The 24,831-nt window shown below is 44.4% G+C and overlaps 3 protein-coding genes and 1 pseudogene across 4 annotated transcripts; 2 read left to right on the top strand and 2 right to left on the bottom strand.

Moving 5' to 3' along the window:
* The first annotated feature begins 162 nt into the window (after positions 1–162).
* On the top strand, positions 163–1,952 carry LOC112266076 (annotated as a pseudogene).
* On the bottom strand, positions 1,912–12,318 carry si:ch1073-280e3.1 (complement factor B). Its single transcript, XM_024442316.1, has 18 exons — positions 12,210–12,318; positions 10,776–11,024; positions 10,450–10,635; positions 8,741–8,914; positions 8,475–8,579; positions 8,216–8,349; positions 7,848–7,998; positions 7,513–7,644; positions 7,306–7,407; positions 6,712–6,849; positions 6,429–6,544; positions 6,179–6,308; positions 5,805–5,958; positions 5,512–5,588; positions 4,703–4,809; positions 4,209–4,341; positions 4,024–4,073; positions 1,912–2,250 (listed from the first exon to the last, which is right to left on the bottom strand). Exons 1-18 carry the CDS (start codon positions 12,265–12,267, stop codon positions 2,086–2,088), a joined length of 2,361 nt encoding a protein of 786 aa, XP_024298084.1. The 5' UTR covers positions 12,268–12,318; the 3' UTR covers positions 1,912–2,085.
* Positions 12,319–14,060: 1,742 nt separating this feature from the next.
* mfrp (membrane frizzled-related protein) lies at positions 14,061–20,057 on the top strand. Its single transcript, XM_042294931.1, has 10 exons — positions 14,061–14,166; positions 14,544–14,663; positions 14,884–15,103; positions 15,462–15,592; positions 15,736–15,861; positions 16,111–16,187; positions 16,340–16,488; positions 16,877–17,033; positions 19,004–19,216; positions 19,547–20,057. Exons 1-10 carry the CDS (start codon positions 14,061–14,063, stop codon positions 19,769–19,771), a joined length of 1,524 nt encoding a protein of 507 aa, XP_042150865.1. The 3' UTR covers positions 19,772–20,057.
* Positions 20,058–20,163: 106 nt separating this feature from the next.
* LOC112265207 lies at positions 20,164–23,548 on the bottom strand. 2 transcript variants are annotated; one of them, XM_024442315.2, is made up of 5 exons: positions 23,290–23,548; positions 21,537–22,436; positions 21,212–21,344; positions 20,935–21,012; positions 20,164–20,841 (listed from the first exon to the last, which is right to left on the bottom strand). In XM_024442315.2, exons 2-5 carry the CDS (start codon positions 22,433–22,435, stop codon positions 20,656–20,658), a joined length of 1,296 nt encoding a protein of 431 aa, XP_024298083.1. In that variant the 5' UTR covers position 22,436; positions 23,290–23,548; the 3' UTR covers positions 20,164–20,655. The 2 variants fall into 2 exon arrangements, with proteins under 2 accessions (XP_024298083.1, XP_024298082.1); XM_024442314.2 differs by lacking the exon at positions 23,290–23,548 and adding an exon at positions 22,570–23,156.
* Positions 23,549–24,831: the final 1,283 nt, after the last annotated feature.

Here is a 24,831-nt window from a genome sequence, read left to right as displayed (position 1 = left end):
TGCTCTGAATCTTGAGCTGCAGTTCCAAACTCCAGAGTTCTTCCTGGTGCTGGAAGAGTGCCCCCTTCAGTCTTCCTCCATTTGATCCTGTGAGTAACCTGGTGAATATCAGTGGTATTCTGTCTGCACAGAATACGTATCTGAAACTTTTTAAGTCTCTGTATGAGTCTCTCTCTCCAGAGGAAACGTGACTCCAACGCCTGTCTGTATGACCTGCCCAGTGCCTCCATCACCTCCACCAAGCAGGAAGTCATCATTGCCGTGGGTTTCCCTGCTGGCAAGTGGACGTGTATTCCTTTTTCTTTCTCTTCCTCACTTTTTACTATCTGCCTTCTTTTTTTTTTATCTAGCCGGGAAATCAACCTTTTTCCACACACACATCGTCCCCAAAGATCACGTGCACGTGAACATGGTGAGTGGATCAGTGCGCTGTTGGATCTCTTAACATCCACACACACCCATCTACACACATTGACCTGATCTGTGTTTGTCAAGACACCCTGGGCTTGTAGCAGAGCTGTGTATCGGTCTGTGAGCGGACTCTGATGGAGGGCCGCAGCGTGGTGGAGGATAACACCAATCCAGACCCAGAGTCTTGCAAACGGTACCTGCCTCTGTGCTCCTACTAGTGTGTGGAGCACTTTTGGTTTGTAATTCATGAACAACCTAAACCACGTACATAGCAGATGGTGGTAAATCTGCTACATCCATGAACCTAACCCTCCAGGTATGATGCTGTCAGCCAGAGTTTGGCCGTGTCCTGTTGCTGCTTCAACTGCTCTGCCTCCCTGGAGCAGGCCAAGCACAACAACAGAGTAGGTCTCCTCTCTCCATCTACGGAACTGCGTATACCAGACTACACATGATTCATTCTAGTAGAGTAGAAGGTAATGTGAACTTGGGACCTGATCGCCCAAACAGTATAGCCCAATCTGGAACTTAAACTAAAACCATCTGGTTCAATGTCCACTTCTTAAACCTTATAAAGTACAGGCCATGGGAGACACCCAGTTCAATATAGGCTCTGAGGTGCTGCCCTGATGCATAGTGTTGTTCATTATTGGGCTCTTCCTGTGCTTTACAGTTCCCTGAGATGGCCCCCTCACCACTAAGCACCTCAAAGTCAATGGCATGATCTTCCACAGTCACAAGTAAGTGACATTGGATATTATCAAGGGACTTCACAGCATCACATTCTCAAAGTAGGGATTCACTGGCCTCCACATTGGGTTGAAAGGATCAGAGCACACTAATATACCAAATATGTCTTTATGAATTTTATGGTTTACACAGCCAGCCCAATTCTGATCTCTTGCCCAATAATTAGCAAAAGGGCTGATCTGATTGGTCAAAAGACCAATTAGTAGAAAAATATCAGAATTGGGTTGCCTGTATAAACGCAGCATATACATATGTCATGTAAAATAAATGCATGTCCGAAGGTATTTGCTCACTCTGAACAGACTTTTTCTCTCCACACAGAAAGACGTTTGTGGCACCCAGTCTATCGGAAGGTTTTTCAGAAATCCTGCAAGTTAATTTTGTCCCAACCTTTACAGACAATCAGAGGCCCTCTTCAGGCAGTTCTCTGAAGGCTGATTGGGGGGCTGGCATTCGAACGCTATTCTAACCTAAGATTTGTCAGAATGTTATTGGTGCAGAGTAATTTCAGGAAAATAATCTAGCCGTTGTACCCTGTGGCTGTATGTAGACAAACTATTTAGTTACCTGCTGCTAATCAACAAATCACTGTTATTGCACTACATACATTTGAAGGTACAGATGTTTTAACTAAATGTAACCACAGCAGACAGCATTTTTGTTTCATTTGCTTGAGTGTCATATTTTCCTGTCAGATATACAGTACTTGTTTCCAGAAAGCCTAAAAAGTAAAAAAAAACATGAGCAATGTTTAATTCATTTTATATTTTAATAAATTGTTATTAATTTGATTCATTTTACAATGGGTCCTATTCTATAAAGTAGGGAAACGGAAAGGCATCTTTTTCTGCTATTAAGCCACCTTCCTAAATTGGCGCTACTAAATCAATATTTTAAGCTTTTTGTGAGAATCCAAGTTGAAACTCAGTCGTCCATAGGTAGAAACTCCAGCTCCGTCCCCAGGTGCTGTTTTAACCATGGCAGCAAGTGGAAGACACTAATGTGGAAGTCCCTTGCATCAGGAGGGGGCCTGTCACTACTGTCTTGTGGCTCACACACGTTCTTGGTGCCCCAGCTCACTACTCCCACCTGCAGGATAGATGGAATAGAACCACGGGTGTGGATTCATTCCTACAGTTGAAGTAGGAGGTTTATGTACACCTTAGCCAAATACATTTAAACTCAGCTTTTCACATTTCCTGACATTTAATTATATTAAAAATTCCCTGTCTCAGGTCAGTTAGGATCACCACTTTATTTTAAGAAGGTGAAATGTCAGAATAATAGTAGCGAGTGATTTATTTAGGCTTTTATTTCTTTAATCACATTCCCAGTGGCTCAGAAGTTTACATACACTCAATTAGTATTTGGTAGCATTGCCTTTAAATTGTTTAACTTGGGTCAAACGTTTCAGGGAGCCTCCCACAGTAAGTTAGGTTAATTTTGGCCCATTCCTCCTGACAGAGCTGGTGTAACTGAGTCAGGTTTGTAGGGCCTCCTTGCTTGCACATGCTTTTTCAATTCTGCCTATTTTCTATATGATTGAGGTCAGGGCTTTGTGATGACCACTCCAATACCTTGACTTTGTTGTCCTTAAGCCATTTTGCCACAACTTTGGAAGTATGCTTGGGGACATTGTCCATTTGGAAGACTTATTTGTAACCAAGCTTTAACTTGAAATGTTGCCTCAATATATTCACTTCATTTTCCATCCTCATGGTGCCATCTACTTTGTGAAGTGCACCAGTCCCCCCTGCAGCAAAGCACCCCCACAACATGATGCTGCCACCCCCATGCTTCATGGTTGCGATGGTGTTCTTCGGGTTGCAAGCCTCCCACTTTTTCCTCCAAACATAACTATGGTCATTATGGCCAAACAGTTCTATTTTTGTTTCATCAGATCAGAGGACATTTCTCCAAAAAGTACAATCTTTGTCCCCATGTGAAGTTGCAAACCGTAGTCTGGCTTTTTTTATGGCGGTTTTGGAGCACTGGCTTCTTCCTTGATGAGCGGCCTTTCAGGTTATGTCGATATAGGACTCCTTTTACTGTGGATATAGATACTTTTGTACCTGTTTCCTCCAGCATCTTCACCTTGTGAAGATTGATTTGCACTTTTCGCAACAAAGTACGTTCATATCTAGGAGACAGAACGTGTCTCCTTCCTGAGCGGTATGACTGCTGCATGGTCCCATGGTGTTTATACTTGCGTACAATTGTTTGTACAGATGAACGTGGTATCTTCAGGCGTTTGGAAATTTCTCCCAAGGATGAGCCAGACGTGTGGAGGTCTACAATTTTTTGGGGCAGATATTTTTTGATTTTCCCATGATGTCAAGCAAAGAGGCACTGAGTTTGAAGGTAGGTCTTGAAATACATCCACAGGTACACCTCCAATTGACTCAAATGATGTCAATTAGCCTATCAGAAGCTTCTAAAGCCATGACATCATTTTCTGGAATTTTCCAAGCTGTTTAAAGGCACAGTCAACTTCGTGCATGTAAACTTCTGACCCACTGGAATTGTGATACAACGAATTATAAGTGAAATAATCTGTAAACAATTGTTGGAAAAAGGACTTGTTTCATGCACAAAGTAGATGTCCTAACCGACTTGTGAAAACTATAGTTTGTTAACAAGAAATTTGTGGAGTGTTTGAAAAACGAGTTTTAATGACTCCAACCTAAGTGTATGTCAACATCCAACTTCAACTGTATATGCCTGGTCATTGAATAGAGTCATGCAAAAAGTACACTTAGCTTTGCCTAATGAACCAAACACCAGATACTGGAACGTAGTTCTATATGCTAGTATGAAGTATGCTTATCATGGAGAAGATTTAGTGGAAGGGGAGTTTCTCACTTGAAAATACCGCAGTCTGTTAAGAAGGAACAAAGCGCCTCCAGAGTCACCTGTCAGGAAAAGTTGGATCATATCACACATGAGAATAACATAAAGGTTTATCCTATTATTTGTATATGAATTAATGTATGTGTTCCCGAGTTGTATAATGTGACTTCCCATGCTGTCTAATCCTACAAACATACCTTTGCAAGTTACTGCATCTATATGATCGGCAGATCCGCCCGAGCACAGAAACCTGTCTGGCACGTATTCATTCAGTGTTGCATCGTGAGGAGTTAGAAGTGTGTTCTCAGCCTGTTTAATACAGTCAGGCCTCTGCAAATAGGAACATCAAACAATGGTTCTACCAATTAACACCGCACCCTTCATACGACACCCTTCACAAACATGCACATCAATTAGACATAATTTGCAGGCATACATGCAGACGAACTCTTATTCACAAAGTACATTTGTAGAACTTCACTCCTCATACACAAATGGTAGTAAATGCAGAGCCAACGATAGAGATTATATTGTAGAAGGCCTGTGGATTTGACCTATGACCTTTATGAATGTGTGTTTGGTTGTTGAGTACTACGAACCTTACTCCCTGTATGAATGTGTGTTTGGTTGTTGAGTACCACTAACCTTACTCCCTGTATGAATGTGTGTTTGGTTGTTGAGTACCACTAACCTTACTCCCTGTATGAATGTGTGTTTGCTTGCGTTTTGCATCCTTGACTGTAGCCCCCTTGTTGATGAAGTAGGCTCTGGTCTCCTCCATGGGTAGCAGGGCTTTCTCTGCAGACACACACTCCATTAACTGGTTATTATACACTCACCAATGTATTATTTATTCCACCTCTCTCATTAATGAGCTGTTCTCGCCCACAGGACTGCCACTGACTGGATGGTTTTGTTTGGTACTGGATGTGGCTCACCAGGGGTGGCAGGTAGCCTAGTGGTTAGAGAGCTGGGCCAGTAACCGAAAGGTTGCTGGATCAGAATCCCCGAGCTGACAAGGTAAAAAATCTGTCATTCTACCCCTGAACAAGGCAGTTAAACCACTGTTCCCCGGTAGGCCGTCATTATGAATAAGAATATGTTCTTAACTGACTTGCCTGTTAAATAACAATAAAGGCACCAACGATCACACCACGCTCAGTCACTTAGGTCATTTGTTTTGCCCATTCTAACATTCATTCCAACAGTAACTGGATGCCAGTCTGCCTCGGGACTCACTGTCTGAGTCATCCATTTTCATGAACTGGGTGATGTACCTAATAAACTGGCCAGTGAGTGTGTGTATATATATGTGTATATATATATATATATATTAGAAATAGAACTCGAGTCAAGCAAAGACATGATCTGATTCATGGGTGGATGACACCAGTCATGGCCAGCAGTACCAAGTACAACTAGTTGAGTTGGGCTTGTCAAGCTAAAAAAAAAAAAAAAAGGATTGCACTCCGTGTTCAGGAGGAGTAGTAATCATCTTACCGTGTTGTTCACAGGTGGAGTTGGGACTCATCTTCATGGCTCGGTTGGCAGGCTTGGTACACGGCAAGCAGATGGGCCTGTAGAGAACACATACCAGATAAACAACTCAGGGAGGTACAGGAAGTCATGTAGTTACACAATAATAGAGTGAAATAAAGTACTCATATGTTAATATTGTAACAATGTCATTGCTAGTGAATGATTTGACCAAGTAGATTGAATCGTGGTGGTTTGGAATGAGAACCATTTACAAGGGAATGATTTCATGAGCTAGTGTTGCTGCTCAAACCCACCTCGCCGTCCATGACAGCTTGATTGTTTCAACCTTGACCAGAGCAATGTCGTAGTCATAGAACTCTTTCACCTTCTTGTGGCTGAGTCCGTCAACTTTGTACTGTGGGTGCGAGATCACCAACAGCACCTTTGCTGCCTTATTTCCTCCAAAACCTGGGGGACATTGGCATGAGGTTGATCCTTACTAGTAAGCGTTACTTGGGGATGAAAGGTAGAATAGACATCACCTATTTAATCATCAGTAGTCTGTGCTATTTATCACCCGCGTTATAGATTGGTATTTCTGAATGGGCAGACGACACACTGCCAAATGACCCATGAACATTTTGAGGTCAATGCAGAGACCTATGTGCAAATTAGGTAGGCAACTGACCATGCTTCACAGTCACTTTCTCTTGGTCCACTTTCCCCTCAAATCTGATGGCAGAAAAGCAGTGAGCTGCGGTCAGGATCCAGTTCTGGGTCACGATGGATCCCTGGCAGGTCTCAGACTTAACGCCAGTCTGTAGAGGGATGAATAGAGTAGATTGTGTTTACTGTACATTCCTTGGTACTGTATTGAGTTGTGTCTTTGATAGTGTGTATTGTGTACAGTCTTCTATGTTCTGTTAAATGAGGCTTACTGTGATGACATTGACATGCCACGGCCTGGTATAGGCTTTCTTGGTGGGCCCAAACACCTCCTGATTCTCTGACACATCTTCCTGTGCCACCCCACACATGGTCACACTTTTATCACCTAGAAATAAATGCATCCTCACTATTGCATTTGACTTCATTCTGCGTGGTTCCGACATTCTATTGCTAAATATACTACATACAACGACTTTGATACAGAATTTGTACCAGGAAATTATCAAATGCACTTGTTGCGGTAAATCTAATGATGACGCCAAGACAACCCACTGATCATGCTGTTGAACACTTCTCCCAGCTGTTTGTAGTCCTTCAGAATGAACAGGTGCTTCTCATGTCTCTTTCTAGAGGCAATCAGATTCAGCTCGTTCTTATTCACGCTGTCCCCAACACCAAACACGTAGACATCTGCATAAAATACACACACACACACACACACACACACACACACACACACACACACACAATCTGAGTAGATATTTATAAAGTCTTGAGTGAAGCATCATAGAGCTGTATTGTCAGTGTGGCTCCCTGTGCAACTGACCTATCAGCTTGTCTTCAGTGTGGCTCCCTGTGTAACTGACCTATCAGCTTGTCTTCAGTGTGGCTCCCTGTGTAACTGACCTAGCAGCTTGTCTTCAGTGTGGCTCACTGTGTAACTGACCTAGCAGCTTGTCTTCAGTGTGGCTCACTGTGTAACTGACCTAGCAGCTTGTCTTCAGTGTGGCTCCCTGTGTAACTGACCTAGCAGCTTGTCTTCAGTGTGGCTCCCTGTGTAACTGACCGAGCAGCTTGTCTTCAGTGTGGCTCCCTGTGTAACTGACCTAGCAGCTTGTCTTCAGTGTGGCTCCCTGTGTAACTGACCTAGCAGCTTGTCTTCGGTGTGGTCGAGAGCCGAGGTGTACCCAAGCAGGGAGCGGATCTTAGCCAGGACAGCCAGGGGACTACCCCCTGTGTTGGAGTACCCTACGGGGCAGAGAGAATACACATGGATGCCTCTCTCCTCTCCCTACACAATGAACATTCTATTGAAAAAGTCCTTGAGTAGGTTGAACCCTCCCTACAATGTACCATCTGTTTCAATGAGGATGACGTTCTGCGTCTCACTGAATCGGGTCTTGTTCCTCTCTCTCAGGATGGCCATGCGTTCATACACTCGATACAGAGCAGCGTACAGGTTGGTGCCAGTCTTGTTCCCGTGGCCTGTAGGTGACAGGTAATTGTATCAAACCACACCAGGCACTCTACGCTAATCAGTCATGCATGCTAATCAGTCATGCATGCTAATCAGTCATGTATGCTAATCAGTCACGCACACCTCAACAATTGTCAACTGCTAAAGTATATATTTTCCTGTACAGTGTCATAGCTTCACAAAGTGCAGAAAGGGAGAGGTGCTGACATACTTCGGTGATCAAACGCTGCCAGTCTCTTTAGGACACTTTTTACATTGCTCCTGACATGCTCATCCTTGCTGGACACAATGTCCACAATGTCTTTGGCCTGGCTGGCGTAGGAGATCACCTGGAAATTCAGCTCAATCTCGTAGCTGTCAAGCTGAGAGAGAAACCTGTTAGTTAGACTTTTGCGTCTTTCAGCGGCTTATCATAGAATAGTGTGTTTACCATCTGTGAGAAGTTTTTTAAGTTCTGAGGATTCTCAGGGCTGATTTTGCAGGCACAGAAATGAATCTCCATTGAAAGTGCTTTTTCAGTCTAGGACTAGGCTTAATCTGCATCCTCAATGTTTGTGGGGACATAAATTAAAGTAAGACCTTGCGTATGAGGTCAGCAATGGCGCCCCTGGCCAGGTTAAAGTGGGTCTTGGAGATGCTGCCTGAGGTATCCATCAGGATGAACACGTTCATACGACCATCAGCCACCCGCAGGGTCCTACCAAAGGTGACTCCTGGAACGCAGGGACAACATAGGGGGTGTAATGATCTCAGCTTAAAGTAACACATATGACACACCGAGTATACACAGATACAGCATACTCACAAATGCAAGCACGTACACACTATAATGGATCACCTTTGTTTTTCTTTATGAACTCAGGTGACAGAACATCCATGACTCCAGACAGAGAGCCTCCCATAGCCTCTGCCACTGCACTGGGGGAGTCAAAGGCATACTGGGCTGTTTTGAGACAGATAATAGCATATTAGCATATGCAGAACTTTGACTCTGTAAATAACATTGGATTGAAGTGTACATATAAAAAGGTAGCATGTAGGTATGGCCATAATGTTGCAGCAATGTATTAGTCTAGCGTAGCCTGGTCCAGTCAAGCCACTGACTCTGGCAGCGTGTCTCTGAGCCGCTCCACTCCCTGGACTCCAGACAGACCCTCTCGGCTGAGCCCAACAGGTCCAGACCCATCTGGCAGCGGTACTGGACCTTCTCCCCTTTCCGGAAGCGGCCCTCGGACCTCAGGGCACCCGGGGGCACACCTGGGTTCTTACAGTCATCAGCTGAAATGAGAAGATTTTATATGAGCCATGACACAGGCACTAATCAAGACTAACTTAAATAATAAGATCCAAACGCCTTTATTTGACTGATCCGGTGGTAAATCATGGAACAAGAAACGCTAAGGTTGTGGGATCAAGTCCCGCAGGGGTCATGTGTCGGTGTACTAAAATGCATGTCCTCACTGTAATGTAAGTTGCTTTCCATAAAGGTCTGCTAAATGGCATATATTATTATATTATATAGTACTGCAAAAAGCATGCAGAGGGTTATAATGCATAATATGAAAAGCGCCATTCATCTCTGTGCCTGTCTATGTGTTTCTACGATTCAAAAAGCTTCTTATACCTAAGTATCAAACCGAAGTAAGTGGGGCTCTATGCACGCCTGTATGCACTTGAACACAATTGGTGCAGCCAGCTCTCAACTAATAAATACCCTCTCACACCAACCAGACCTCTGTAAGAGTGGGCATTGGCCTGAATGCACACAATATCAATATCAACGGTAGTTACAACTTTACCACTATGACAGAGTCCAAAATGGCAGCCTATTCCCTAAATAGTGCACGGGGCCCTGGTCAAAAGTAGTGCACTATAAAGAGAATAAGGTGGCATTTGGGACGCAGCCAATGTCTTCAGTGCAAAGGATGTGTTTATGTCAATAGAGCGGTAGTGCTTAGTCAGGATCGTTTACGTCCGGCCACAGGGTATATAGTGATTAATACATCATGCCCAGCAGTTTCATACAGGAAATCTGAGTGTTGAATCAGCTGATAGCCTCGGCTGATATTGAACCAATTAGATTAATCACACTACCTTAATATGGTGGTCTATTTAGTATACCAGGTTTGCACAAAAATTCTCTATGTGCTTCTGTTTTTGGTGACATGCACATTTTTTATTTCATTCATTTAACCTTTATTGAACTAGTCAAGTCAGTTAAGAACAAATTCTTACTTACAATAAAGGCCTAGGAACAGTGGGTTAACTGCCTTGTTCAAGGGCAGAGCGACAGATGTTTACCTTGTCAGCTCGGGGATTCGATCTAGCATGCTGTAACATGCACTACTCGCCATGAGTGTGTGCTTTCTGCTTTCGCACCCCAGCCTCCACCTGTTGGGGCTCTGCTTTTGTTTTGGTCAGGGGGATTGGTATAGGTACATTGTTCACTGCCTGTTATTAATATATCTTACATGATTTATGCTCTGGCAGTGAGCTACCCAGAAGGAGCAGGGCCTAATGCCAAGACTATTGTACATGTATTGTAATCTTCTAATAAATGGTGAAACGAATACGTGGCGTTTCCTGTCTGAACTTAGCTAAGGTAAAGTCCACTCTCTTTGGCACAGTTTTATGAATCAATACTGAGATTTTTTTGCACACAAGTTCTTTGCACCAAATATTACCTCTACCTTAATGTTTTACTTCTGATATGAATCCTCGTTCTACCACTTAATATATTGTGCACCGTACGGAGAAACACGTGCTGAAGCTGACTTTACCTGGCATGTTGTACAAGGGTGAGTGCTTCTCACCTTGGCTATCACACACTGGGATGGTGCCTGTCCAGTCTCCTAGAGAGGTGCAGTTCCTCTGAGCCGACCCAGACAGGCTGAAGCCACTGTGGCAGGAGAAACTCTGGCTCTCCCCTGGCTTCAACCACTGTTCCCTGGGCCAGAACTCACCATGGTCCAATTGGAGCTGGCCTGGACACATTATCTCTGTGAGAGAGATGGAGAGAGCGAGAGAGGGGGAGAAACACATTGTGAGAGAGAGAGAGATGGAGAGACAGAGGAGAATACAGCAGTAGTTTATCAGATACTAACTCATCACCTCCTTCTGTATCCCCCGGAAACACTACCTTTACAGGAGGCTCGCGACACTCGTCTGCCATCGGCCAGTCTCATGGAGGACCACTCCCCATCGGCGCTGCACACCCGTTGGCTGATGGGGTACGGGTAGTGTCCTGCCTCACAGTGATAGGTCAGCACGCTGCCCTCGGTACCTGCCTGAGAGTAGGACACGTTGCCGCCTCTGATCTTCTCAGCGATGGAACAGTTCTGGGGCGGTTCATCCTCATAGTCCCCGTAGTCTTCCCCCTGCATCCACACTGAAATACAGGCAGACATATGACTGAAATCCAGACATATTCCTGAAATGCAGACATATTCCTGAAATGCAGACATATTCCTGAAATACAGGCACATTCCTGAAATGCAGACATATTCCTGAAATGCAGACATATTCCTGAAATGCAGACATATTCCTGAAATACAGGCACATTACTGAAATGCAGCCACGTTACTCGTTATTATATGAATAAAGACTTGATAATATGCCATTTTGACATGTCCCTCCGTGAATCCTTTACATCTGTCCCTCATTTTAAGGTCAACCCTGTGACGTGAACTGAACTCTTGTTTTAATATGGTGAAACCTTCATTTTTTCAACATCTCTTTCAAAAGAAACATTAATCATGTAAAAGGTTTTTTTTAAATTCTCTGGTGTTTTGTGGCAGAAAGCTGCACAGATCGAGCATAACACATCTACCCTGTTACCCATAGATAGGCTAGAAATGGTTGAACCATTTGTTTTTTTGTGAAGCTTGCATTCAATTAATTGACACTCCCTGATGCACACAACAAGCTTCCTTTCCCATTGTCACAAGGGGATTTTTATTGATTTATTTTTTATTTGACCTTTATTTAACCAGGCAAGTCAGTTAAGAACAAATTCTTATTTTCAATTGCAGCCTAGGGTTAACAGCCTGTTCAGGGGCAGAACAACAGAACGACAGATTTGTACCTTGTCAGCTAGTCCAACGCTCTAACCACTAGGCTACCCTGCCACCCCAGGACTGATTTATGATGAAATCGCCAACCCTGTTAAGGTCAACTTTATTTGGCACTTAATAGGCACTTACTATTGTGATTTTATTCATTTAACATCTTCAGATGGGATTTTTTAAATTAAGTTGGCTCTTTATGACAGAATGTTAAAAATAGTTGTAATCAAACGTGTTTTTTTTTAGTGTTTTTTTTTTTACAAAGTTACACTTCTAAACAGGCTCCTTGTTGGTGGAACGACCCACACACATTTCTGAAATACATATGTACATATGACTGAAATACAGACACATTACTGAAATACAGACATGACTGACATACAGACACATGTCTGACGGAAATTCAACATTTTACTGACATACAAACACATTACTGAGAGATCGTGAACGGTGTTGTTGGTTACGGTAACTCCTGACTCGTGCATCTCCCTGACCATCTCCGTACTCACCCTCTTTGACAGAGCTGAAGGAGAAGGCCGCACACAACAACAGAGTGACAGCATGCATGACAAGTATGTGCTTACTCCTTTCCGTCTCTGTTGGTGTCTGACTTCAAATATATGTCTACAAACGATGTAGTTCTCTTGTTTGATGAGTGACTATCCATTAACGAACCACAGCAAACACAAAAGCATGGATTGAGTCACGTTTTCCCAGAACTGGGTGATTTCACTTTACATTTAGGATTCATAAAACACTATTATCCATGTGTTGGTATCTTTATTTGAAATGTAATATCTTACTTTGAGACTCAAATAGCCTCTAATATTTAGAAATTGTTGCATCATCTACTGAGTCAGTATTAAAGGGGATGACCATCAATGAGAATCAGAAATGTGGTTGTAAAACAGAAACTTAAATCTGAGATCAAATCCTTTTAACCCAGTTCCACTACAGGGTCCCAACTTCACTCCAAGTTAGGGCCATGTTGCCAATACACTGTATGATTTGTAAATGACACAGTTTGTGCTTGCCATTGTTTGTGAGTGTGTAGTGTGTGAGAAATGTTTTAGGAGATTAGGTGATCATTATGCGTATTATAGAGAATTTACTCTGAGCGCCCCCCACACCCCACTCCACCCAACCCCCCTCCTGCCCCAAAGCTCAGTCCTCTCAGCTGACTCGGCTTTGTGGAACACTGTGAAGGAAGTTCTAGGCGTCTTTTATAACAAATTACTCACCCTCAACAAAACAAGAACAGACTGCACATCTACCTACCTCACACACACAGACACTCCATGACTTAATAAAGTGATGAAAGGAGAACCGAACTATAAACACCGGGGGGACTTTCACTGGATTTTAAACCTCAAATTGGTGGACTAAATATTTTGTTCTTGTGGGATTTGTTACATTGTGGATTTATATAGATATATAAATATATTTTGGGGGCATTCGTAACAAAATGATGAATCAATCACCCTGGAAAGATACAGGCCTCTTTTATCTGTCACATTGAGATTTCCTGCTGAAACATTACCTTTTCTCCTTTCACATTCCAACACACCTGTTGTTGCTGTGCTCTTAACAACAACACAAGACTACATTGTGGGTCGAGTGGGTATTAGGATGTGGATTTTCAATGTTTCCCTGGAAGACTGAAACTGAACCAAAGATGACAGACCTCACCGAAGTATCTGTTTACTCAGAATCCTCTGACATTTACAAAGTGAGGACAGCGACAGCTTGTGTGGGCCTGGAATTCTGGTTTCAATTTTTATATCAACCTTGTATTTCATGGTGGGAAGTTACTTGGTATTCCATGTTATACCAATTGTCTTTTCTTTTCCCAGAACGTTTTCTGCAACCCCGCGTTTGAGCTCGAGGGTGAGCGTGAGGAGAAAGGGGAAGGATTCAGTTCTGCCAGTACTGTCATGTCCCCAGAACCAGTAAAGAACCAAGCAGCAAACAGTGAGTCTGACAACCTAGTTACCCCGTTCCATAACATCATATAACACCGGAGTTAGATATGCAATAGGATTGTTTGTTTCCAGATGCCAAGACCTATTCAATTTGACCTAGTTGTTGTCTTCCACAATAGGAAAGTGGAAACAAGAATTCTCTGAGGGACAGGAATGATACAACAACTTCAAGTTTCCTCAACCACCCATGTCTTTCCTCCCATCTTCCTCCCTGTGTGTGTGTGTGTGTGTGTGTGTGTGTGTGTGTGTGTGTGTGTGTGTGTGTGTGTGTGTGTGTGTGTGTGTGTGTGTGTGTGTGTGTGTGTGTGTGTGTGTATGTGTGTGTGCATGCGTACGTGTGTATGTGTCCCAGGCCGAGGTGTGTTCAGTGTGTGTGTGATGCGTCTGCGAGGTTCGTGGTCTAGCTGGGGGGCCCTGGCGGTCTCTGCTGCTGCTGTGCTCCTGGTAGCAGCCCTGGTCCTGGCACTGGTGCTCATCTTCACACGTGAGGGATGGGACGGGGATGGTGGGAGGACAGTGGGAGGAGTGGGACCACACAGATACTGGAAATCGATGTAATTCTATGGGTGGAACAGTGGGACCTCTGATCCTCAAAAGGAACGGATTACAGAGCGTGGTGTACATACATTTCACTCATCTCTCAAACAAAGCAGGAAGAACCCTAATTTAAAAAAATATTAACGTCATAGACACCTACATAATTATGGACACAATGTCATTATTTAAACTAACATTGCCAATTCATACACTATATGGTTCATTGAGCATGGAATAGCAGAACAGTACCTATGAACATCACAAACTTGTGTCATTCACTAATGTCCTCTTACTCTCTCTCTCACTGGGTTCTTCACACCACAGAACTAAAGGGGCAGAGTGTGGATGGGGAAGTGGTGTCGACCAATCCCCTGGACTTGTTGACTGGAGATGGACTGCCTCGTGGTCTACCCACAACCCCCACCAACCACAGTCAGAGGGACAGTACAGTGGCCCCACAGCCAGCCAGATACCCTAGCCCTGAAACTAGTGGGTATTTATCTACTACAGTTGTATCCATAGAAAAAGACTAAGTAATTATATTCCAATGATTGTACCTTACAGATGCGTACTTACCTACAAATAGTGTACGTACAACACAGTAATAATACTGTGATACACTACCCTGTACTTTTCTCACTGTCTGTCTGTCTGTCTGTCTCAGGATGTGGGGGTGTATTGACAGACTCAGAGGGTAGCTTTAGCTCCCCCAACCACCCTGGGTCGTATCCCCCAGACTCTCTCTGTGTCTGGGTGATACGGGCGCGCCCCCCATCCCTGGTCCAGATCCATGTGTCCTCTCTGACCATAGAAGGACCGTCCCCCTGCCTCTTTGACTGGCTGGAGCTTCAAGAGGAGATGGAGCAACCTTCTGTTGTCACCAGGTGGGTCAAACGCACTGTGTCTAAACCTGTTTCGAGGTAGAAGATGCCTCTAATCACAGATCTAGGATCAGATGAACCTATACTGAAGGGGATATAACATATAGTGACTATGGACACGTTTTACATGCTTCTGAACCTAGTGCATGGCAGCTTCTTGAAAAAGCACCCTCTTCATGTCACACTGTGGCAGCTAGGTGGCATACAAGTTCTGTATAGGTAGCAACTCTTTCTACTTTATGCCCCAGACGTTTTGTTTTGCAGTTCTGCTGTTCAGGGATTTTAGGTGAAGAATAACGATACATTATGGTTGCCCTTTGGGGGCAGACATTTCCAACGTGAACGTTTCTCTCCACCCTAGGTTCTGTGGCAACGTGGCACCCCCTACTGTAAACACCAACAGCAGCACTGTGTGGGTGACCTTTCGTTCTGACGGGAGCATCGGAGGCAGAGGCTTCACCGCCCAGTACCACGCCATCACACCTGAACAGAGTGAGTACTGGGTCAGAGGTAGAATCAACAGGTACACTGAACTGATCTTTGCCTTAGGAAACATATATGTTCACAGTACATTAACACGTAACATCAGCAACGTGTGTGTGTGTGTGTGTGTGTGTGTGTGTGTCTGTTCTCAGAGAGCTGCTCCAGGGAGGAGTTTATGTGTGACCACGGGCGCTGCGTCCTGCCTGTGTCAGTGTGTGACGGTCAGCCCCACTGTCATGACCTCTCTGATGAGGCCAACTGCAGCCACAAGCACAAAGGTAAGAACAGGGTGTGCAGCACAGTACACACTCAGCGTCAGAGTGACTTACCTGCATACACACAGCAGCTACAAGCAAAATAAGGCTGATATTTAAAATGGTATACTCGCACTGTCATTCGTCTAAGTCTCGTTCATCACGTGGACAAAGTCGTGAGGAAGCCTGGTAATCAATTATAGTAAAAGGGCAATTGTTTGCTTATCCTATACAAAACAAATTATCCTAGTTTTTTGCTATGTTGTTGAACAGAGTGTGGGGGCCAAAAGACTGGACCCTACGGCTACCTGGCAACTCCAAACCACCCAAAACCTTACCCTCATCAACAGGTACTGTACCTACCTACACCTGATCTAGAAAATCACCAAAATCACCAACATGCATCGTATCTAATTGACATACCCAGCTATATACCCAGAATAGACTTCATGAAATCCTACCATGGTAAATGATGTTTAATTTACTCTTATTCCTCCGTCAGTTGTGCACATGGCGGATCTCTGTTGAGGAGAGTCATGTGATCAGGCTGAGTTTCCTCAACTTCAGTCTGGAGACCCAGGACGTGTGTGAGTTTGACTATGTGGAGGTGCATGACAGTGCTGACAGCGGGACCGGCAGAGTACTCGGACGGTAAAATCTGTTATGTCAGCTTCACAATGTGTTCTTTCATACACTACCTATAAATGAGCTCAGAAGGGTTGAAAAGGGAATGTTCAAAGCAAGTACATCCAGTCAAATGACATTTTCTGAAATCAAGCATAGAAATCAAGCAAGTATGACACTATATGACACTATATGTGTACCATAAAACATTCAAAACAGTAACAGCACTCTTAATTGATAAGAAGGTGTACTGTAGTAGCCTGTGGTGGGGAATCCTATGGTTGCAAAACAGAAGATGGTCACAAACAGATCTGGAACCAGGCTAATTGTACCCTACTGTGCCACAGCCTGTAACACAGTACTACTGTTACTGTACCACAGCCAGCTCTAGCATTCCTTCTCTATCCTGTCCCAGGTATTGTGGCACTAGCCTGCCTCCTGAGCTGACCTCCTCTGGGCCCCAGATAACTGTGGTGTTTGTGGCTGACGAGGGTGTAGCAGACAGTGGCTTCAACGCTTCCTACCAGGCCATCTCCCGTTCCGAGAGTGAGTCCCCCCCCATACACAGAAGAGTAGTGTTCAGTAGGAAAGACTGTAGCAAAAAGTTTAGCAACAATAAACAAGGTTCCATTCAGGTAGTATCTCCCCGTTTCACTCTGTTTCAAAACGTTTCCTTCTTACTGAACATGACCCAGATCGGTATCCCTGTATCTAGTCTATTATGGCTCTTCTAACGTAGAATATAAGCCAATTTATTAAAACATCTAACAGTGGTTTAAGGGATTTGCGCTGGAAATATGAGGAGTGGATCACCCGTTTCCTTGTTTGTGACAGGAACATGCAGTCCTCCTCAGTTTGCCTGCAGCAGTGGGGAGTGCCTGCACCAGGAGTGGCTGTGTGATGGCTGGACTGACTGTGCAGATGGGACAGATGAGCACGACTGTGACAACTCAACCTATCCCCCTTTCAGTGAGCCATCAATACACAACACACACATCATATAAACTCAGCAAAAACAGAAACGTCCCTTTTTCAGAACCCTGTCTTTCAAAGATAATTTGTAAAAATCCAAATAACTTCATAGATCTTCATTGTAAAGGGTTTAACCACTGTTTCCCATGCTTGTGCATTGAACCATAAACAATTAATGAATATGCAACTGTGGAACGGTCGTTAAGACACTAACAGCTTACAGACGGTAGGCAATTAAGGTCACAGTTATGAAAGCTTAGGACACTAAAGAGGCCTTTCTACTGACTGAAAAACACCAAAAGAAAGATGCCCAGGGTCCCAGCTCATCTGCGTGAACGTGCCTTAGGCATGCTGCAAGGAGGCATGAGGACTGCAGAGGTGGCCAGGGCAAAAATCGCAATGTCCGTACTGTGAGACGCCTAAGACAGCGTTACAGGGAGACAAGACGGATAGCTGATCGTCCTCGCAGTGGCAGACCACGTGTAACAACACCTGCACAGGATCTGTACATCCAAACATCACACCTGCGGGACAGGTACACAATGGCAACAACAACTGCCGAGTTATACCAGGAACGCACAATCCCTCCATCAGTGCTCAGACTGTCCGCAATAGGCTGAGAGAGGCTGGACTGAGGGCTTGTAGGCCAGTTGTAAGGCAGGTCCTCACCAGACATCACTGGCAACAACGTCGCCTATGGGCACAAACCCACCGTTGCTGGACCAGACAGGACTGGCAAAAAGTGCTCTTCACTGACAAGTCACGGTTTTGTCTCACCAGAGGTGATGGTCGGATTCACGTTCATCGTCAAAGGAATGAGCGTTACACCGAGGCCTGTACTCTGGAGCAGGATCGATTTGGAGGTGGAGGGTCCCGTCATGGTCTGGGGCGGTGTGTCACAGCATCATCGGACTGAGCTTGTGGTCATTGCTGGCAATCTCAACGCTGTGCGTAACAGGGAAGACATCCTCCTTCCTCATGTGGTACCCTTCCTGCAGGCTCATCCTGACATGACCCTCCAGCATGACAATGCCACCAGCCATACTACTCGTTCTGTGCATGATTTCCTGCAAGACAGGAATGTCAGTGTTCTGCCATGGCCAGCGAAGAGCCCGGATCTCAATCCCATTGAGCCTGTTGGTTCGGAGGGTGAGGGATAGAGCCATTCCCCCCAGAAATGTTTGGGAACTTATAGGTCCCTTGGTGGAAGAGTGGGGTAACATCTCACAGTAAGAACTGGCAAATCTGGTGCAGTCCATGAGGAGATGCACTGCAGTACTTATTGCAGCTGGTGGCCACACCAGATACTGACTGTTACTTTTGATTTTGACCCCCCTTTGTTCAGGGACACATTATCCCATTTTTTATAGTCACATGTCTGTAAAACTTGTTCAGTTTATGTCTGTTGTTGAATCTTATGTTCATACAAATATTTACACATGTTAAGTTTGCTGAAAATAAACACAGTTGACAGTGAGAGGACATTTATTTTTTTGCTGAGTTTATTTGTATATTTGTAACACAACTGCTAAGCCTTCAGTAGAATGATTCTATTATGACAGACTAGTAGCCTTTTCTGGATCCGTCTCTCCATGCCTCTCCCCCAGGCTCGTCCTGTGAGCCCATCGAGGTGGAAATGTGCCAGGGCCTGAGTTACAACCTCACCTCCTTCCCTAACATCTGGCTGTCCATTGCTGACCAGAGAGAGGCAGCCACGCTGCTCCGCCAGTACATGGTGAGACCGCACACCTGGCCTGTCAACACACAACCACACCGAACAATAGCAATTTCACATTAAATTGATATTTTATTTAATAGGTTTTCAGTTAACTTGAACATTATTTGTAACATAATATAAGTGCATAGCGGTAGAGGCTGCTGAGGGGAGGACGACTCATAATGTCCGTAATGGAATGGTATCAAACACATGGTTTTCATGTGTTTGATACCATTCACTCCATCCCAGCCATTACACTTGTTTCTACCACGATAAATCAACTACACACTGAAGAATACCATAAATGGGATGTGCAGGACCTCCCTTAAGTGTTTGATTCTGATGGAACTAGATACCGTACAGCCACTCTCCTCTGTGGTTTGTGGTTATTACTAGGTGCTGACGGAGCTGGCGTGTTTCCAGCCTCTGCGCCGGCTGGTGTGTGGGATGTTCATGCCCCACTGCAGCCCTCAGGGTGGGGTGCTGCAGCCCTGCCGGTCAGTGTGCTCCTGGGCAGAGCAGCAGTGTAGTCAGGCCCTGGACGTATTCACCTTCAGTTGGCCCTTCAACTGCCACCTGCTGCCTGACTCCCAAGACCCTATGGAGTGCTCCAGTCCCTGATGCCTCTGTAGCTTAGCACTTGCCCCCCTGAATGTGCTACAGTACAACCATAGTAATGAGAGGAATCCAACACAGGACTGACTAGAAGAACTCTTAAGAACACCATCAAAGCTCCAATCTTTTCAAGGAACCTCAGAGACATGCAATAAAGAATCACAATGTTGCACTCTGCCGACTCAATATGGTGCTAGCTTTGTACAGCATAATACAGATGTATGGAACAGAACTGGTTGGAGTTTACGTGGGAATAGAAAATAAATGTACATATTAACAAAAGCATTATAGAATTTGACATACTGTAGCTTGATGTTTTGCAAATGTGTGTGATTGGACCATGCATTTTCTGTATAATGAATTATGTTTTCCTTTTCAACAACCAGAGACAATACCTGTATGTTGTACATCAAATGCACATTTGTTGCAATATATTTATGTCTGCATGTCATAAAATAATGATTGATCCTGTCCAGAAGCCTATGAGAAATAACATTTAAAAAAGGATAGAATCAGAAAACATTTTCTGACACACCCAAAACATTGTGAGTTGCTTTCATAAGGTTAGTGAATGACTGAACTGTCAAGATTTGACCTTTCTAGGGAGTACTGCAGGTTATTATGTCAGTATTATAAAATACAGTGATATTACAATCCAGTGGCTTTGACATGGAAGGTGATTGTTCCTTACATCACCTTACCTGATATCTCATATATTACGTCTGACATGTACTGTTGGTTATAAGGGATACATTGACTATAAGAAGTCATCGATTGATCTATAACCCCCAATGATTGATTTCACATATGAAACAAATAATCAATTATTCTATAATCACAAATACTTTTACAACAAAAAAAACAGTATTGATGGATGGCATGATTGGTTGTCATGGTGGCATGATGAGTTTGAGTGTGTGTTCGAGGGCTACGGCAGTGAGTCCCCACACGCGGTGCTTCCCGTTGCGGATCACAGGCAAGGTGTATCCATATCGCTCACCGGTACGGAAGTTGGTGTATCCCCGATTCTGTGGGCTGCATACGTGGGAGACCGACAGGGTGAAGATCTCTTCTACCTGAGAGACAAAGGTCAATGTAATTTTTACTCCACATTAGGCGGTAAGTGTTATTTCAGCCCAAAGGGAAAAAAAGAGTGATTGTAACTGTACCTCGGCAGGATTTGGCTTGAACGACAGCGCCTCCAGGGGCCCGAGGTTGGCCAGTACAGGGGCTATCATCATTCCAGACTGAGAGAAAATGTGCCATGATTAGAAAAAGCAGCAGATAAACAATTTACATAGTGAAGACATATTAAGAAATGTTTCACTGAAAGAATACTACCCCATCTCAAATGGTGTAGAGCAGAGGGGAGCTACTAACTGTCAGTGCATCACACAGAAAGGGTTGGGGATCATGGAGGATTATGGGTAGGGTTAAGGTCCTCACCATATCCCTGAGTGGTTTCAGCACGCCCCAAACTTGGTTTGTTGCCACAGTGACGCCCAGTTCCTCACCAGCTTCTCGCAGGGCGGTGTCCACAACGTCCTTGTCCGAGGGGTCACGCTTGCCCCCTGCAAAACTGGACATTCACACAACACTGTCAATTTCCAGCCTTATGTATTACTTCATACATTCATTTACATGACAATATTGTCAAACCACACTAATAAAAGTTGTCAATTTCAGAGTAATTAAGTTCTGTCAAATGACATCATATGTCAAACATTAAATACCCCAAAGCAGTGGGAATGGTGCAGGAGTCTGTGGTTACCTGACATCACCCTTGTGTCTGCCCTTCAGTGCTGTGGATCTGAGGGTGAAGAGGAAGGCGGGCTCTCCCTCCACGGAGCAAAGAGAGACCAGCACGGATGCCCACTTCCCCTGGGCCTCACTGGACCCCCTCTTCCCCCAGATGTCCTTCTCATAAAGAGCCACGTTAGGCCCCAGGCTCTGACGGCAACGCGCCTCGTTCATCAATGAAAGGCACTCCCTCAGAGCACCCACTGGGCAGGAGGTAGTTGCCTGGTGCAGGCCGCGGCTCTGGAGTGAAAGGCTTCTCTGGGGATCCACAGTCCACAGTTTGGGTGTGGACGCAAGCAGTCTGTGAAAAATGTCCTTGCCACTTTGAACAGGACTGTAACTATTACTTTTAACACTGAATGTGACGTTCACCTTCTCCTCAGCAGATAAACATTGGCTACCATTGTCAGTTTGCCTCCTTTGTAGAAGGCACTTGAGGTCACTAAAACATTCAGGGACTTTAGAATTGCCCAAATGTTCCAATAAAGTGGTTTTCCAAGGGTCACATGCTACAAGCACCGGCAGTCGTGGTGTACGGTTCAAAGAAACAAAGCTAGAGTCCTGAGACAATTGAGGACGGTTGGGAGGGGTGGCTTTTTGTAAGGGGTGTTGAGGTGCAGCATTTAGGAGACAACTCCCACAACAGGAGGTGCCTCTGCTAACAAGTTGTGAAGAAATGGCTGAAGAGAGGGATACTGCCTCCTCCCCTCCATCCCCCTGACAGAGACTTCTCCCTGTTTTGGGTCCAGGCCACCTCTGACAGGTGTGCTCAGGTAGGGCAGGAACGTTGGGGTCTCTGCCAGACAGCTGCAGGGGTCTGTGGGTCCTGACAGGGCATGTCAAGGCCAGAATCTGTGGACTCCTGAACATTCTAGAAAACAGAGACGAGACAAAATAATCCTTTCCATTGCTCCACTAAACAAGGCTCAATGGTTATGTTAATAATAAAAAAGAAGAAGCCTATTTTGACATGAGTACAGTGCAAAGAAATAGTTTGTCCTCACTCTTCACTGCAGCAGTGGTTCTCAAACCGCTCCTCGGGGATCTCCCGCAGCTCGTGAATTTCCAGTGCTAGCACACCTGATTCAAGTTGCCAATTAATCATAACCTTAATTAACTTAAGGGAATCAGGTGTGCTAACGTTACTTCGGGGCTACAATATAATTGTGACTTGTCTGGTGGTCCCCGAGGTGAGGTTTGAGAACAGTTATTCAAGACAAAGAAGAAACGGGAAAAAAAGCGTAACATAGGTCATTTAAGATTGCACATTCTGTAGCTGACATTGTGCAACAACGCTGAAGGTTCAAGTTGCTGTCTGCTAATGTTAGCTGCTAGCACAATGCAAACGCAATCTGGCTAGCTAACGTTAGTTTTATAACCAACGCTATTCAAGGTTACGTTACGTTAGCTAGTTAAGTTTCTTACAAGTCAGCTACTTTAAAAAGGACTTAAAGGTAACGTTAGCTATTATCAAAGTTGTCAAACAAATCCAATTCGGGTCTAGCTGTCTATAGCTAACGTTGCCGTTGTGAGGCAATGTTCCCAAGCTGTCATACATTTTGCTAGCAAGTTTTCGCATGCAACTAGTACGAACAAATTAAGTAAATCACATCACAAGGATCCCAATCTTATTCCCAGTCCGGTAAGAAACGGAGGTTAATGAAACCCCTGGTACACCTCCCTAAACAACTCAAATAAATATTACATAGCGGTAGACAACTGACCTTGAACATCGACAGCTAGCTACTGCGCCAGTACCCAATATGTCGCTGAAAAAGCTTCATGTCAATCACTTGCCCGTACAAGGTGAAACGTTATCAACCATTTAGAGTTGTCATACCACAAATAATATAAGGCCTGTCAAACCATTAACTAAACATAATCGTGTATGACGTTAAGATTTTCAAAAGAAAATAGCTACGACTATACTAATTTCTTAATAGAAGCAGGGCAATTCCACGGTGACAGAATTTCCAGGAGACTCAGATTTTTCACTTAATTGTATGCCATTCAAAACCCATTGCCTTTTAAAGTTTAACAAACCATAACTCTAAGCACAATGACTACTTTGAACAATTTACACTGAATATTTTACAAAACATTTACTGGAAGAACTACGCAGATGCAAATTTTGGTAACAGAATTTCTGTAAAATCTCCTTTTATTAACAAAAAAATGTTGACCATGTTATCCATGAACTCTTAACCCTTTTGTTCCCAAATTTTCCCCAACCTTGCTACAAGGCAAATAGTATGCCATAACCTTTGCATGTAATCCTTTTTGTTTTGATATATATAAACTCAGCAAAAAAATAAAGTCCCTTTTTCAGGACCCTGGGTTTCAAAGATGACTTGTAAAAATCCAAATAACTAAACAGATCTTCATTGTAAAGGGTTTAAACACTGTTTCCCATGCGTGTTCATTGAACCATAAACAATGAATGAATATGCAACTGTGGAACGTCCTTAAGACACTAACAGCTTACAGACGGTAGGCAATTAAGGTCACAGTTATGAAAACTTAGGACACTAAATAGGCCTTTCTACTGACTGAAAAACACCAAAAGAAAGATGCCCTGCTCATCTGTGTGAACTTGCCTTAGGCATGCTGCAAGGAGGCATGAGGACTGCAGATGTGGCCAGGGCAATAAATTGCAATGTCTGTACTGTGAGACGCCTAAGACAGCGCTAAAAGGAGACAGGGCAGACAGCTGATCATCCTCGCAGTGGCGGACCACGTGTAACAACAGCTGCACAGGATCGGTACATCTGAACATCACAACTACGGGACAGGTACAGGATGGCAACAACAACTGCCCGAGTTACACCAGGAATGCCCAATCCCTCCATCAGTGCTCAGACTATTCGCAATAGGCTGAGAGAGGCTGGACTGAGGGCTTGTAGACCTGTTGTAAGGCAGGTCCTCACCAGACATCACTGGCAACAACGTCACTTATGGGCACAAACCCACCGTCGCTGGACCAGACAGGCCTGGCAAAAAGTGCTCTTCACTGACAAGTCGCAGATTTGTCTCACCAGGGGTGATGGTCGGATACACCGAGGCCTGTAGTCTGGAGCGGGATCGAGGTGGAGGGTCTGTCATGGTCTGGGGCGGTGTGTCACAGCATCATCGAACTGAGCTTGTTGTCATTGCAGGCAATTTCAACGCTGTGCGTTACAGGGAAGACCTCCTCCCTCATGTGGTACCCTTCCTGCAGGCTCATCCTGACATGACCCTCCAGCATGACAATGCCACCAGCCATACTG

This window comes from Oncorhynchus tshawytscha, linkage group LG13 (genome assembly GCF_018296145.1).
Source record: "Oncorhynchus tshawytscha isolate Ot180627B linkage group LG13, Otsh_v2.0, whole genome shotgun sequence".
NCBI classification, from domain to species: Eukaryota; Metazoa; Chordata; class Actinopteri; order Salmoniformes; family Salmonidae; genus Oncorhynchus; species Oncorhynchus tshawytscha.
This window is presented reverse-complemented; position numbering and strand designations above follow the sequence as displayed.